The following is a 15,525-nucleotide window of genomic DNA, read 5'->3' as shown; positions in this document are numbered from 1 at the left end:
TCGACATGCAACACAACAATTATTTATGATTTTGCTAACTTTACGGCCACTAGGAGCCAATTATATGATCAATCTCCAAGGATCCAGAGACAGTGATGCTGACATTTCAACCTTAGGAAATGGGTACCAAATTTTTTTGTTCCTGTTGAGTTGACCATAGTTAGGACCTTGGGGGAGAATATTTCATGAATAGAAGGATTCCCATGACCCACATTATTTTAAATTAAATTGTATATGTTAGATTTAAAAAAAAAATCAAAGTGCGAATTTTTATTATTTATATTTTTATCAAAATTAATTAAAATAATTTAATCTTAATAATGAGATAATATTATAGTTCATAATATAATCTAATAAACTAGATTAGACTCCAATTAAAAGCAAGTGTGATTAATGATTCACTTTGTAACGATAAGGCTGTGTCTCTATCCTGTTTATTTACGACAACATTAAAATTTCCCCAATTAGAGAGTTGTATAAAAAAGTAAGAAGATCTTAATGTACTAAATTTTAATAGTAATTTAATTAGTATTATTTTAGTTATCAAATCATGTATGTGTTTTTATTCTAAATTCTTGCTATATAGTACCAATAATTGCAAACCAAAACTGTGATTAGACAAGAATATATTAAATATAAATCTTTATATTAATTTGTATTTTGTTTCATATTTGAGTATTTGACTTATGTATATATAATAATAGGGTTTCCAATTTTTATTTCCTTTATTTGATGACATATATGTTAACTTGCAAAAAAGAAGAAAAATTAATGGTAGTAAAATCTGAAACGTTTGAAATTTACGAATTGTTGAGAACATAAGTGTATAAGTAAGACTTGACTTTGCGATTGAGGTTCCCATGAGAACATTAATCAGACGCAATCGCGCTGATTCTTTGACATTTGACAAATAGAAGCATCCCAATTTGCGACACGTGTCTTCACACTTAACTCCACCCACCAACAGCCCTCCGACTCCGGGTAGGCTTCCTCTCTAACTTCACCATCCTGTCCGTATCATACCCACTATTGTCACTCACTAGTTTTTGCTTTTTACATTTCCTTTGTTTCACTTTTTTTTTAAATGGAAAAATTTTCGCGCAGTCCAACTACTTTATTATAGTTTTATTAATAGAATTAAATAAAAGGTACAAGTCAAAAGGGGCATAAAACTGTACTTTCAAATTTCCATGAGTTAAAGGAAAAATTATAACCTAATAAATGTATTACTTTACGCTCTATATTTTTAAATGCAACAGTAAAATAATAGCCTTATAATACATATAATTAAGAGCATGAAAAATAAATTAAAAGTATAACATTTTACATTTATTTATTTCTTTTGTTTTGATTAGTTAATATATTTTGATTGAAAACTATAATATTATTTTGTCCTAGAAATCGAATTTGATCTCAATCACATCAATATTTAAAAGAAATGTAAAAATTTATGTATATGGATTAGTTATTGTATTTTAAATGAAAATTATAATATTATTTTGTCTTGACTTACTCTGAGTACTTGTAAATAATATATGTATAATAAATAATAATTTATAAATATTTATTTTGCATGAATAATTGAAGAATCGAACTCTCCAACATTTTAATATTTTTTCTTAGAATTTAAATACATAAACGTGAGAGAAACCTTATACCAGTTTTCACCCACAAAATTTATTATGTGTACTAATATTGCATAGGAAACATTGTGATTTCATGGTTGGACATTGTGGCAGCCTTTTAGGAAGAAAGTTTGAAAACATGAAAGCCTCACCTAACCCTAGTACTTGAGAATCCATATAGTGGGAGAAGGAATCCAAATCTTTGCATATAAGTATACATGCAATCTCATCAAATTTCGAAAAAAGATGAAGAACCAAAGCTAGCCTCAAAGTTTTTCTTATTATTCATATATTTTAGATCTTAAATTTAAGATCTCAAAATTCTTTTTGAATTATAATCTTAATTATAATATATCCCGTCTCATATTAAATATAAATGTGAATGTTAATTCTTATATAAAGGTCTAAGTCAATCATTATTAATAATTTAAACTTAAACTTTTGAGATTCTTATAATTAAAATTCAAGAAAATTGAAGAACTAATACTACTTGGACTCGGATCTTTACATTAAACAATGATCATCAACAATTTAATCTAGCTCCAAGAAAAAAAGAAAGAGAGAGAGAAAGAGAGAGAACAAAGGAGCTTAATGTATATGCCAGAGAAACCTTTGGTAAGAAGCTTAAGGCATGTTCAAATGATGATATTTTTGTTAGAATTTGCAGATTTTGAATGAAGATGCAAAAGAATAAAAAGGTTAATTATGTAAGTCAAATTATTAGGAAAGGGTTTTTTTCCTTGTTTACAGCAGACAAATTTCCTAGTATTTCTGGTTGAAAATGAAAATAAGGGCAAAGAAAGATGATAAATGAATAGAGATTGTATCTCTATTATTGGACCCAACAACTCCTCCAAATACCTGTTGTAGGCTTTGTGTAAAAAGGATGTTATTTTGAACCCTGTTTTAACCGCTATAACTTGGAATTCATAAATTGTCTTATTTATAAGGGTGGAAAATATAGGTGTGGATTGTTAAGGCAAAAAAAAAAAAAAAAAAGAAGTGAAATGATGGAAGAAAGAACCAAAGTTGGACCACAAATTTGTACTGCTGCTGCTGCTGCTACTACCCCTGAGAAATAATCTCAAATAGCAGGCTAACTTTATGAATGGCAAATTGCTAGGGTAGGAATAGAATTTAACAGCTACAGTACAACACAAAAGGAATCTGGGTTCTCTCAGTCTGTCATTTTCTCCACTTCCTAAAATATCTACTTCCATTTTGAAACTCACTCAGAGGGTGCAACAGCAAACTGGAGGGGGAGAAGCAAAAAAAGGAAGGATGACAGGGGGGAACTATAGCATTGGTAAAGTAGTAAACATGCCAATTGAATATTTTTAAACCACTTGGCTAATTCCCCATTAAAGGAAAAAGGTTTAGGGATTTTACCATATTATAGGAACTGCTCATCTGATTTATATGAGATCATGGAGGAACTTGTATTGGTTGATGACAATGTACAATCTCTGTTTTGCAGATCAATTTTGATCCCTTTTTAGAGTATTGAGTGTTAATTCATCCAAAACCTTTTTAAATGGTATTTGCATTTTTCCTACAAGGAAAGTGTTGCACTCCTTAAGTTTTGTCCCTTAATTAGCTAGCTGACTTCCCAACTTTCATCAATCACAAAAAATAAAAATAAAAAAATAATGGGTTTATTACTTAAATTAGGGAGCAAAAAAATTGGAAAGCTTTTCTTTTTCTTTTCCCCCATCAAGGCTAATTTATATAACTAACCCAACATACATTCCAAGAATTTTTAGGACATTATATATATATAAGACTTATGAGACTTACCTATTTCGACCATGTTCCTTGGTTCTTTCCAATTTATTCAGCTTTGTTGCTTCTCCATATTTTCTTTCTTCTTCTTTTTTTTTATAGCATGTCATTAATTAATTAATGGAACGTGGGGCTTATCTTCTCTAATTTTGGTTTATCCTACGTATGCATTCAGGGACAATAATTATGAGAAACAAAAAAACACTATCAAGCAATAATTCGTAAAGGCGCAATCCCGCTTCTTCTTTTTTGCTTTGATGTTCTGATGGGTCTCTTTTTGATGCCTTCATGGTGTTATTGGAAGATATGCTGGTTTTTGTTTAAGGGCATATCATCGTTTTTCAGCCTTTTGGACGTTGCTTTTGTTCTCGCTTGGGGAACCCTTTAATTCCTCATTGATTTATGGAAGCAATCTTGATTTTCAAAAAAAGAAAAAAAATTCGTTTGCTTAGATATTTTCAGCAATATGGTGTAATGATTGAGGAGTGCAAAGGAATGGTTTTGAAGCAAGCTCTAATGTGAGAATCATGGCTTGAGGACAGGGAAACTCTAAAGCAAGATGATAAATAATTCCAAAATAGAACCTATGGTTCACTGTCTAACTCGAAATGCTTCCATTTGATTTTCTCAGGTAATTTACCACTGTTGCATATAAAGAATATATATATGTATATGCACCAAAGTTTATGGTTGCTTGCTTAACATTATAAAGTTATCCTGGAAATATAGTTGTCCAATTACTGCAAATGATGAAAATCCAGTAACCTAACTGGGTACAAAAATATATTAATTGCCATCGAAATTAGTTGGAGGTACTTGCAAATCACAAGCTAGAGCAAATCCCACTGACATGACCTTTACGGAAAATTATCATTGCTATAGTACAATTCCCCTAGTTCCATACTACCATATTTTAATTATTTTTTAATATGAAAAAAAAATAAATTCATAATATAAAAAATTTTGACAAATTTTACAGTACAAAAAAAAAAAAATCAGAGTAGCGAGTAAAAATTGAAGTAGAAATTTTAAATTTGAGTTTTTATGTTTTTACATTTTGCAACCCAAGAAAAAAAAATTGAAATTGAATGTAGCACTGATCTGTTATGTTTGTATAAATAGTTCAACGTGCCCATGTCTAACCTGAAGTAGTGTTGTCATTTAAATGGTGAATGTTTGAGGGAATTGCAATTGGGGGAACCAAATTTTCCAGGCATTGGCGGTGAACGAAACATTGTACCCTTTGTTTCTTAAGATAGAGGAGTGGCCGATGGTCAAAAAGAAGTCCCAAATTCACCCAAATCATGTGCCCATTTGCTTCCCTACGATTCCATTTCCAGCAAAAAAACTGTTCATTGCTGCTGCAAAAATCATAGTACTTTGCATTTGCAATTGATTAGAGTCTCCATACTTTTTTTTATTCTTTATGTAATACTTATGTTTAGTTTTTTTCGATAAAAGAATTCACATGTTACGATAAATTTGATTCAGAATTATATATTTATAAAATGTGTTATTAAAAATATTTTTAATAATAACTTTGTATATTTGATTGTGTTATATAATTTTTAATAATACTATGAGTAAAGATATAATTATAGAGATTCTATACATTAATGAAAACTGTACTTTAAAAAAATAGATTTTAATTAATCACACATGAGGAAGATCCACATATTTTTTTTAGTAACATCAAAATAAATAAATACATTTTTCTTAACACCATCATAAACAAAGCCTAAAAACATTTTATGATACAAGAGATATTTGAACTTAAGTTTTTCTTTTTAAAAAATCTTAGACTATAGTCATTAATACATCTCAATTCTTTTTTTTAAAATAAGAATAATACAGTTAAAATATTTTATATCTTACCCCTTAATTAATTTAAAAGAAAAAAAATTGGTATCATTTTAATTGATTTATTGTCGAAGAAGTTTTGATAGAATTGATTTTGTCAAAAAAAAATTCAAATATTCATTGAAAATTAATCGATAAGAATATATTATTTTCGACCAAAATGATTATGTGGAAAAAACATTTTTTTTACTTTAAAAGACAAAAAAAAAATTGCACCGATCTCCGTTTAATAAAGAAAATGATATAAAGTTAAGCGTAATAAATTAATAAAATTAATCCTTGAAAGAGCGTGTGTAGCAGCGTTGTTTAAGGCGCGTAGAGACAAAAACTCTCTCAGCCATGGACATAACTGAGGGCAAACTGGGTGTACAAGGAGAGAGAGAGAGCGAAATAAAAGAAGGGAGATAGATAGAGATAGAGATCGCTAAAAATTAAAACTGAAAAGAGAATAAAGAGGAAGGAAGAAATACAATGGGGTTTCCATTTTCTTGCAAAAGAAGATCCAGTGAGCCTTCCTTGCTGTATGTTTCTATTTATATAGCCTTTTAAACCTCCACTTCTCTCAGACAAGCAATTATTCACTACCCATTTATCTTCTTCACCTCCATTTTTGTATAGCACCAGAACCCCACCTCTCCTAGAAACTCAGACTACTGATAATACCATTTATTATCAATATCCACAGCTCATTGTTCCAAAAAAGAAGATAGTTGAAAAAGAAGAGAGATATGGGGAGAGGAAGAGTGGAGCTGAAGAGGATAGAAAACAAGATCAACAGACAGGTGACCTTCTCTAAGAGAAGAAATGGTTTGCTCAAGAAAGCTTATGAACTTTCTGTGCTTTGTGATGCTGAGGTCGCCCTTATCATCTTCTCTAGTCGTGGCAAGCTCTACGAGTTTGGCAGTGCTGGGTATACACATATATTACCATATATTCAAATACAATATGCTTCTTTGTGTGTATATAGTTGTTTCTTTTTTTTCTTTCCATGTGGATTTCTGTGTTTTGGTTAACTAAATTTCTCTTCTTTCTCTCTTCTTTAGCTTTATGTATTGGCCATGTTATACATGTTGCTTTTCTTTTCTTCCTTTTTTCAAGTTTTCTGCATCACTTACAACAACTTTGGTTATTGATTATTCATACCTTTCTTGTCATCCTGGTGTATGTTTTTTACTTCTGTGATGCAACTCCATCAAAGTCTGTCTTTTGTTCTTTCTCTCTCTAGTTTTAACTCTAACGTGCCTGCAAAGAGTGCTCTCTTTCACAAACTTCTGACATACGTCTCTCTCTCTCTCTCTCTCTCAAATCACTATTTTTTTCTTATGGTTCTCTGGGGGGCTTGTCATGATTTTCCTTAGCTTTTCGATTCATGTTTAGGGAACTCTGATTTCACCAGCTTCTTTTCCAATGTCAGATCGACACGTTACATACCGTTCCTTCTCTCTCTTTACTGGGTCTTGGGCTTGTTATAGTTTTCACTGATCAGTGTTGGAATGCTAGTACAGAAGGTGACTTTTTCTTTTACCTGAAAGCTGAAACAAAAACCCCATGAATTGTGATTGACTTTGCTCTTAATCCAATCAAAAGACTAGGTGTTTGCCTTATGACCTCTGTGCAAGATTTAGGGTTTTCCTTTCCTTTCCCCTTCTTTTTTCTGTTCTTCTCCAGAGAAAAGCATGAAGTAATAACTAGTGAGTGAGAATCAGACTAATTCTTTGTCTGCATGTCTTTTAATCCTTTGATCTTCTGGTTTTATGAATGTTTCTTCTATTCCCGTCTTTTCCCATCAGCAATGATATTAGTGCTGTGGGGTTGTAGGGACTGCCAAAATCAATCGCACCCATGTCCATAAACGTTCATTTTTGCTTGATTCTTGGGGCTATCTTGGATTGCTTTGCCTTTTCTCTTCTCTTTTCTAGAGGCTTCCACGTTTATCTGGGTGGGTGCAAAGCTTTTCTTTTTCTTTTCTTCCTTCCTTTTGGCTGTCTGTGCCTCAATCTAATGCCTATGTGTACGAACTCTTGTTTTGTTATATATGATCCTCTTAGAATGCTTGCTTTCATCTCTCTCTCTCTCTCTCTCTCCTTAGATACATTTTGGGATGCGTTTCCTGAATTTGTGTTTAAACTACCACAGTTCTTCTATCCGGCTTTTATAAACTAACATTAATGAAATACAATCGGTACTTAACTTTAGGCCACGCTGCTTCTTCTTGTAGATGGTAGAAGATGAAAATAGTACTCCTTAAAAAAGCATGGCTAAGGGAGAAATGGTGACAAAAGAGACGAATTGTTTTTCCTTTGAGGCCTTTTACAAGGTGTAATGTAAAATTTGCATCTTGAATCTAGGTTTCACTTAAGGTTTTACTCCGTTTACTTACTTGTGACGATTTTCCATGTAAACCAATCTATCATGACTTCTCCCCATATTTCTTTTAAGATTTTGGTGAAGAGTTTTGATCAAAATAAGACCAAGTGCATGAGTGAAACAGTGTTTATGGAACTGTTACAAGCAACATGTTGAACTGAAGTTAATATATTATCTACATATTTGCCCTAAACTTTGCAATAGCCCTCTCCTATATATGCTGTTTGCAGTAACGCTTGCTTAATTTCTAGTTCTGACAAAGTAGAAAAACTGCTTCCTCGTAGAGGAAATCGAATAAAATATGATAGCAAGAAAGGCTACAAAGGGTGCACTTGGTAAAAGTTAAGAATCTGATCAGTTGGAGATTTTGTTTCTATGAGGCATTTTTATGCAAGGATAAGACCATGAAAAGGAAGAAAGGTGGGAGGGTTTTCAAGTGATTCAAGCTACTTGGGATTAATGGGTTTTCTTAAAAGGGGGAAATTAGTATTTTTCATTTTTGGTGTTGGAAATATCTTTGATTGGCTTTTTCTAACAAAATAAAAATAATTATTATCCCAATCTTATTAGGTAGGATGCAAGTTTCTGGAAAAGTAGAGGAAGCATCTTATAAAATATTATGAAGAAGTTGTTCCAGTGATTCTTGTCTTGAGTGGTTTAATTAATTGTTAATTCACATTCTAGAGTTTTTGCAAATCATGGTAACCAATATTTGAGCTTGAGTTTCAGTTTTCAAATAAAATAAAATAAAAATTCAACTAGAATTACATGATTTTGTAGACTTTCAAAAAAAAAAATTACATGATTTTGTAAATAATCAAATTTTATATTGACAAACATAATTACATGATTTTGTAAATAATTGAATTTTATATTACAATATTCTGAACTCATATTTGTTTTATGCAGTGTAATTGTCTTATTTTTTGTGTTTCTCGCATTTAATATAATGAAATGATTTTTTTAAGAAAAGATAGAAAAATTGAGTCACGGTTAACTAAAGAGATTAAGGCTGATTAGAGTCATTATATATTCAAGATATAGATATAAGTTTCATAAAAAGAAAAGGAATGATATAATTCTAAATTGAAAGATCAAAGTTTCCTGTTCTGTAAGTGGATTTCCATGACTATTTTCTATATTAAGCTCTTCTTTGGTCATTTCTTGAACCCTTCATGTAAGTTCAACACGGATTATGCTCAGAAATGCAAGCTCATTGACCTCAGAGTAGTTGCTTTCACCAATTATTGTCTGTAATATATTGGTACTCACTTGTTTTTTCTTTTTGCAGTATGACCAAGACCCTTGAGCGATACCAACGTTGCTGCTTTACTCCTCAAGACAACAGCCTTGAACGTGAAACGCAGGTTTTTGGTCCCCAAAATTCCTTTTACATGTTGGATAAACATAGTCGTCTTGATTATTAGCCTTTTATGAACCCACACAAGGAAATTTAGTCTGTATTTCTATCTTTACTTCACTCCTTGTAAACAGTGATATTGAGCCGCTTATCCTAAAAGGTGTGGGTAACTATGCATTTTTTGTTAGTTTAGGTTCAATCAGTAGTAATCTTGGCATGTCAAATTGTTCACCCATCTAATTTCTGTATTAACATCTACCCCATGCATCCCACATATTCCCAAGTGCTTCATGTTGAAAACTATGCTATGATAGCTTTGCTGTTGAATCTTAATTTCCCATGGTACTCTGGGATTGCCAATTTATATCTTGTAGTGATTCCAATATATGTAATTATCTGGTTATATATTTTCTGGACAATTGCTATCAAATTTTCAAGTTCTTTGTCTTCGGTTATCTATGCAGAATTGGTACCAAGAGGTGACCAAGTTAAAGGCAAAATATGAATCACTGCAACGCACTCAAAGGTTATGGTCATTTTCGAGTTCGAAACATTATATTAGCAAAACCATAATTGTCAATTAGTCGCATTCTAGGTGGTTTTAATGTGTTTTATGGCACAGTTGGAATGTATTTACCGTCATACTTACAGTCATTCATATATAATTTCATTAAGGCATTTGCTTGGAGAAGATCTTGGACCATTGAATGTGAAAGAGCTGCAAAACCTTGAGAAGCAGCTTGAAGGAGCTCTTGCACTGGCTAGACAAAGAAAGGTACCTGCAAATTGAAGCCCTACTATGTTTTATCTGTTGTTTCAAACTAATAAGAAGTTTCAGTTTTGCAGTAAAATTTTGAATGAGTGATTCTTAAAGAAAGAAGCCCTACTATGTTTTATCTGTTGTTTCACAGGGGTAGTTAAACTTAAAATGAAGCTAGTCCTATTGATCACTTCATGTGAATTTTCTGGCAGTCTATCACACTTACTGAAATGTGCACGAACTTCTTGTTTGTCTTCAATGAAAAATTGCTCTAACAATTCTATCTCTCTTTCTTTATTTTAAGTCTAGCCTCCCAATAAGGAACCTATAAATGATACAGTTTACCATTTCACCGTTATAAAAGATAATGGAAAAATAAAGAGTCTGAAGATGCTTGCCTTTTACAGCTAATTTCTTAACTTTGGATTCCATAACAATGAAGTGAAGACCTTATATAGTCTCCTCTCTAATGGATTTGACTCTATGTTTGGAAAAAAACCCTCGTTTCCTATCTTCTATATTTACCTCTTCTAAGAAATAGAAAACAAATGTATTGTATTTTTTTAACCTTTTAAAGGGTATAGATGCATGATGCATACTGCTTCTATTTATTCTTAACTGCAGACACAGATTATGATAGAGCAAATGGAAGACCTCCGCAAAAAGGTACTTATGCCAGTAATATATATATATATATATATATTTTAATCCAACATTACTAGAGTAGAAGATCTAATTTTCATGTTGTTGGCAATGTTCTTTGGATTATGGTGAAGTTTCTAAGAATTATTTAACCAACCAGGTATCATTAATTTTACCAAGATATATGAATGTAGATGATCTTTCATCTTACTTATCCCTTTCCTTACAAACCTGGATCATGCTTAAATTCTTTAGCTCATCTGTAAAATTACTGTTCTTTCTTGATAACTAAGGTATCCTCACCTGTTCTTTTGGTTATTGCACAATTCTGGGTTTACAACCTCAAATATTTCATCTTCCTTGATGCTAGTTGTACAAAGCCTAACAGCTGTTTTTCATCTTCTGGCAGGAGCGTCAGCTTGGAGACCTTAACAAACAGCTGAAACTAAAGGTTAACCTTGATCAGCACACTTCTGTTTTTTGCACTTGATCTTTCATCTATACTCCATGAGAATATTATTCCTACTGTTCCATCAGTCATGTAACCTAATATTTTCTCTGTATTTTGCGTTTCAGCTTGAGGCAGAAGGACAAAGCCTCAAAACAATCCAAGGCTTATGGAGTTCCGGTGCAGCAGCAGAGAATAGCAACTTTCCTCTGCATCCTTCTCACGCCAACCCTATGGAGTGTGATCCTGAACCAGTTTTACAAATAGGGTACCATTAATATACATAGATTTCTTTCACTTTTTTTTTTTTTGGTATGGTACCATAAGTGCGCATTGCTAGTCTTCCTCTGGAACAATCTCAACTAAGATATACAACCTATTTGGTAAAGTTCAAGATAACTTCACCCAAATTTCAAAGAAAATCGAGGTGGCATCCCCTCTTCAATTGATTAAACTTGTGTTGCTACCAACACTAATGCTTTTTCATGTTATTCTTTGTTTTATACAGTTGGTTATAATTACTGAAAAACCTGGAACCAGAAAAGCTTCTGACTGAGTTATTCTGTCGTATCAGGTACCATCACTTTGTTCAGGCTGAAGGATCTTCAGTCCCCAAAAGCATGGCTGGTGAGACCAACTTCATCCATGGATGGGTCCTTTGAGCTAGCCCTCTCTAAATCAAAGACATAACTATATAAATATATATATATATATATTATATGATTTTGTTTCTTGGTTTTTGTATTGGGATTTGTAATGTTGCCAACATATATATATAGATGCCTGCTCAAGTGTACAACATAAAAATGCTTGGATTTTAAGGGAGCATTCCTCCTCTACCTGGATACTGTTCACTATTTATAAATACCTTGTTACTATTGTATTTCAGGCACAAGACCCGTTAGAGCTGTCAAAATTATATATGTAGCACCTGTATGTTTGATATTTAATTCAATTACAGTGCAATAATTCTAAACATATACTATATGATTTTGTGGTCTTGTAAATCTCTGTGAATTTCGTATGATTATATATAACTTTTATAGTTCCTTCCTTAAAATCCTTTTTGGTTTCCCTATCAAATCTTGATTTCTCTATGATTTTTTTTAGGTATTAAAATATACTTGTCTTCATGTTTTCTTGTATATACCTCCTATTAATAATGTTAATTTGAAAAAACAAAAGTGTTGATGATCCTAGTGTCTAATCAAGGTGAGCTAAGTCGATACAGTGCAAGATTTGAACCTTGTTCGATTAAAAAACTCAAACCTCAAATTCCGTTGAATTTTAAATTTTTGTAAATGAGTTTGGCTTGAAAACAATTAAACTACTTGAATTCGACTTAATTAAGATTGATTATTATTAATTTATATAAAAAACTCAAAACTCGATCTCAAGTTAGAGTTTAATATAAAAATTCAAATTTTAAAATATTTACATAAATATTATAGCACATATATATATATATATGTATACAATAAGTGGGCTGAACCTGGGCTAGCCCAATATTAATTTGTGGATTGAGGACATGGACGTTAAGTCATTGTAGCCCCGACAGAGTGGAGCTGAAAAATTTTGAAGATAAACCCTCGTGGGCCGAGGCACGTGCCGACGGTGGCAAGAGCTTGCCCTTGCAGCATATCAGGACCGCCGGCCCGTCCCTCCGCTCCCACAAGCTCTCTTTTGCCCTTCAAAAGCAGAAGAAGTTGGTCTCATCACTCATCAAACTATTGCAGTTTTTGCATACTGGGACTCGGAAAAGAAAAAAAAAAAAAACAGAAAAATGAAACTCCCTCATCGCATGACAGTGAAGCTCAATCTTCCATTTTTTTTTCTTTTTCTGCTTTTTACTCCACTTTTCATTTCTAGCTTCCACAGTTTACCTGTCTCTATCTCTCAAGTTTTTAGAGGTCCTTAGATCTGTCCATTTGTGTATTTACTTTCTTTTAGAGCCACCTCGCTTTTCTCCCAAGCTTCAATCATCACCTAAGTATCAAATGTGAACAGCTTGAAATAGATGTGTCTGGAGGAATCACCAAGTGATCTAGGTGAAAAGCTCGAGAGCCTTAAAAACTCGATTTTATTGCTACCTGTACAAAAGTTTTAGTTGAATACGGCAACTTAAAGAGTCAATAATTTCCAGGGAAACTTGGTCAGGAGAGTGTTGGCTCAGTTAATGGGCATTAATCTTGGACCTGGTAATTGAATGTTGGGTTCCAAATCCGAGGTCTATGGTAAGTTGCACAGATAGTCCTTTACTCCATGCTCTGAAAACATAAAGGATAATCCCGTGGCTGTTCGTTATCTCGGTGTCTTCCCCTTTCCTCTTCTTTTCTTTTGCTTTCCAGGTTTAATTATAATACGTTTTTTTTCTTTTTTCTATATATAAGCTAGAATAAAGGAGTCATGGCATTAGCATTTGCTCACCATTAAGTTTCATTGTTCAGGAATCAGGGCCGCTGGCCTTCCTTTGTACCAGAAAATAAAAAGATGGCAGTCTTTAATCTTTATATATGTTCACAATAAATGGCGTTTGATGATGCTTTTGTGGGTAGTTCGTGGTCGTTGGGTTGGTTTCTTTGTAACGCGGACGCCATCTCAAATATTTATTTGTTATTGTCAACTGCAATCAGATTTTCCATGACAAGATGTAAAAGACTCTGAGGTGGAAGTTCTTTCATTTGGCATTGCCATTAACGGTTACAGGGCAGCGCACTTGACGTCTAGCAAATAATTTCTTAGAGCAAGTCGAGTCTAAAGCCAAGACAAAAGCTCAAAAATTATAAATGAGTATATTCATAATTTTATTTTTTTTTTATTTAGTTAGAGTCTTATATAAGATTTATTTTATTTTATTTTACTTAGATGACAAGTAAATATAGGTTTAGAAATTTATTTTTTTTGTACTCCAAGAAAATCTAAATAGAATACTTTTTTATTTTAATCTACTTTACTTGCACTTCAAGTTTAAATTAAGTAGGATTAGACTATTATAAATAACATTCTTAGGCTTAGTTTTTTAGACAACTTAAACTTATCTTTTATGAATTATTGAATAATATTATATTTTCTCTCAAATTTTGAGTGTAAGTTTCTATGTTAGAAACTTATTTATCAATCTTAAAAGCTCTGTCGAGTGCAAGCCTTTGTTTCGTGCTAACTAGCTGCATCAGTTGGTATCAAAGTGGACCTAATGGCAAGTGACCTAATTATGATAGGCAGTGGTTCTCATCATGGCAAAGATCATGGGACTAAGACCTCGCGATCTGCAGTGCAAGATCAAGGGGTGGCGTTAAGAGCTTTGGAGCAACGAATGAATCTCAGACTCTAGCGTTTGGAACGACGCTTTGAAGAAATTGCAGATCGATTTGATGTTTTAGGCGTAGATGCAAACAGAAATTAGGATAATGAAAGGCCACGTACCAGAGGTGATGTAGCTCACAAACAGCCTATCGGCAAACCTTGTCCTGCCAATAGGCGTAGACAATAAGTCTATATGGAAGATTTCGATGAAGAAGATGATTATTTTGCACATCTTGTAAGATACGTTGAATATGAAAAAAATAATTATTATGATCAAAATATCAGAGATTTCAGATTAAATGTGGATATTCCTTACTTTAATGAAAATTTAAATATTGAAGAATTTATGGATTGGATTATCGAAATAGACAAGTTTTTCGAATATATCAAGATTCTAGAAGGAAAAAGGGTGAGACTTGTTGCTTGCAGATTAAAAAGTAGAGCTTCTGCATGGTGGGAAAGGTTAAAATGCAGAAGGAAAGCACCAGTTAAAACTTGGTACAAGATGAAGCAACTGTTACAAAAGGATTTTCTTCTTCCTGATTATAAGCAAATTTTGTTTCAGAAATACCAGAGATGCAATCAAGGTCAGAAAATTATACATGAGTACACTGTTGAATTTATGAGGCTAGCCGAAATGAATGACTTGAGAAAGACCGAAAGGCAACAGGTTGCTAGATATCTTGAAGGGTTGAAGCCAGTTATTAGAGAAAAGATAAGGGTACAAGTATTGCAAAATTTATCGAAGGCACGAAATATTGCTTGAAAGATTGAACTGATATTGCAGGAAAAGAACAGATATGATTAGTCTCGCAAAAGTTACAATGGGGGTAATTATAGGGCATCCAATGATAAGAATAAATCAGTTCATAATAGTTTTGCACGCAATGACTAAAACAACGAGAATAAGGCAATTGGAAAGCACAAAGTGATAGATACGAAGGAGGGGCAAAAAACTACATATCCCTATGTCAAACCAACTCCAAGAAAGTGTTTCAAATGCAATCAACTTGGTCAGAGATCCAATGACTGTCTTTTCAGTAAAGCAATTCAAGCGGTGGAACGAAAAGAAGAAGATGATGAGATTTGCTGTGATCTAGATAGGGATGATGATGAGTATGAGGATTATGACGATGGCCAAAACTATGTGGTGAAAAGAATGATGTCTCCAAAATAGAAGAATAACACTCAGCGAAATCAATTATTTCGAACTAGGTGTATTATCACTAATCGCTTATTTGATGTGATTATTGATAGTAGTAATTGTGAGAATATTATTGGTAAAGATGATGTGGAGAGTTTGGGTTTTAAAGTTGAAAAGCACCCAAATCCCTACATTGGTTGGATTAAGAAAGCAAAAAAGATTCAAGTAACAGAA

General features: G+C 32.6%; 1 protein-coding gene across 1 annotated transcript; it reads left to right on the top strand.

The window, feature by feature from the left end:
- LOC18614251 (agamous-like MADS-box protein AGL6) lies at positions 5,682-11,824 on the top strand. The gene is made up of 8 exons (XM_018114430.1): positions 5,682-6,177; positions 8,926-9,001; positions 9,459-9,520; positions 9,670-9,769; positions 10,379-10,420; positions 10,806-10,847; positions 10,973-11,112; positions 11,419-11,824. Exons 1-8 carry the CDS (start codon positions 5,996-5,998, stop codon positions 11,504-11,506), a joined length of 732 nt encoding a protein of 243 aa, XP_017969919.1. The 5' UTR covers positions 5,682-5,995; the 3' UTR covers positions 11,507-11,824.

The sequence above is a fragment of the Theobroma cacao genome, chromosome 1 (assembly GCF_000208745.1).
Source record: "Theobroma cacao cultivar B97-61/B2 chromosome 1, Criollo_cocoa_genome_V2, whole genome shotgun sequence".
NCBI lineage: Eukaryota > Viridiplantae > Streptophyta > Magnoliopsida > Malvales > Malvaceae > Theobroma > Theobroma cacao.
This window is presented reverse-complemented; position numbering and strand designations above follow the sequence as displayed.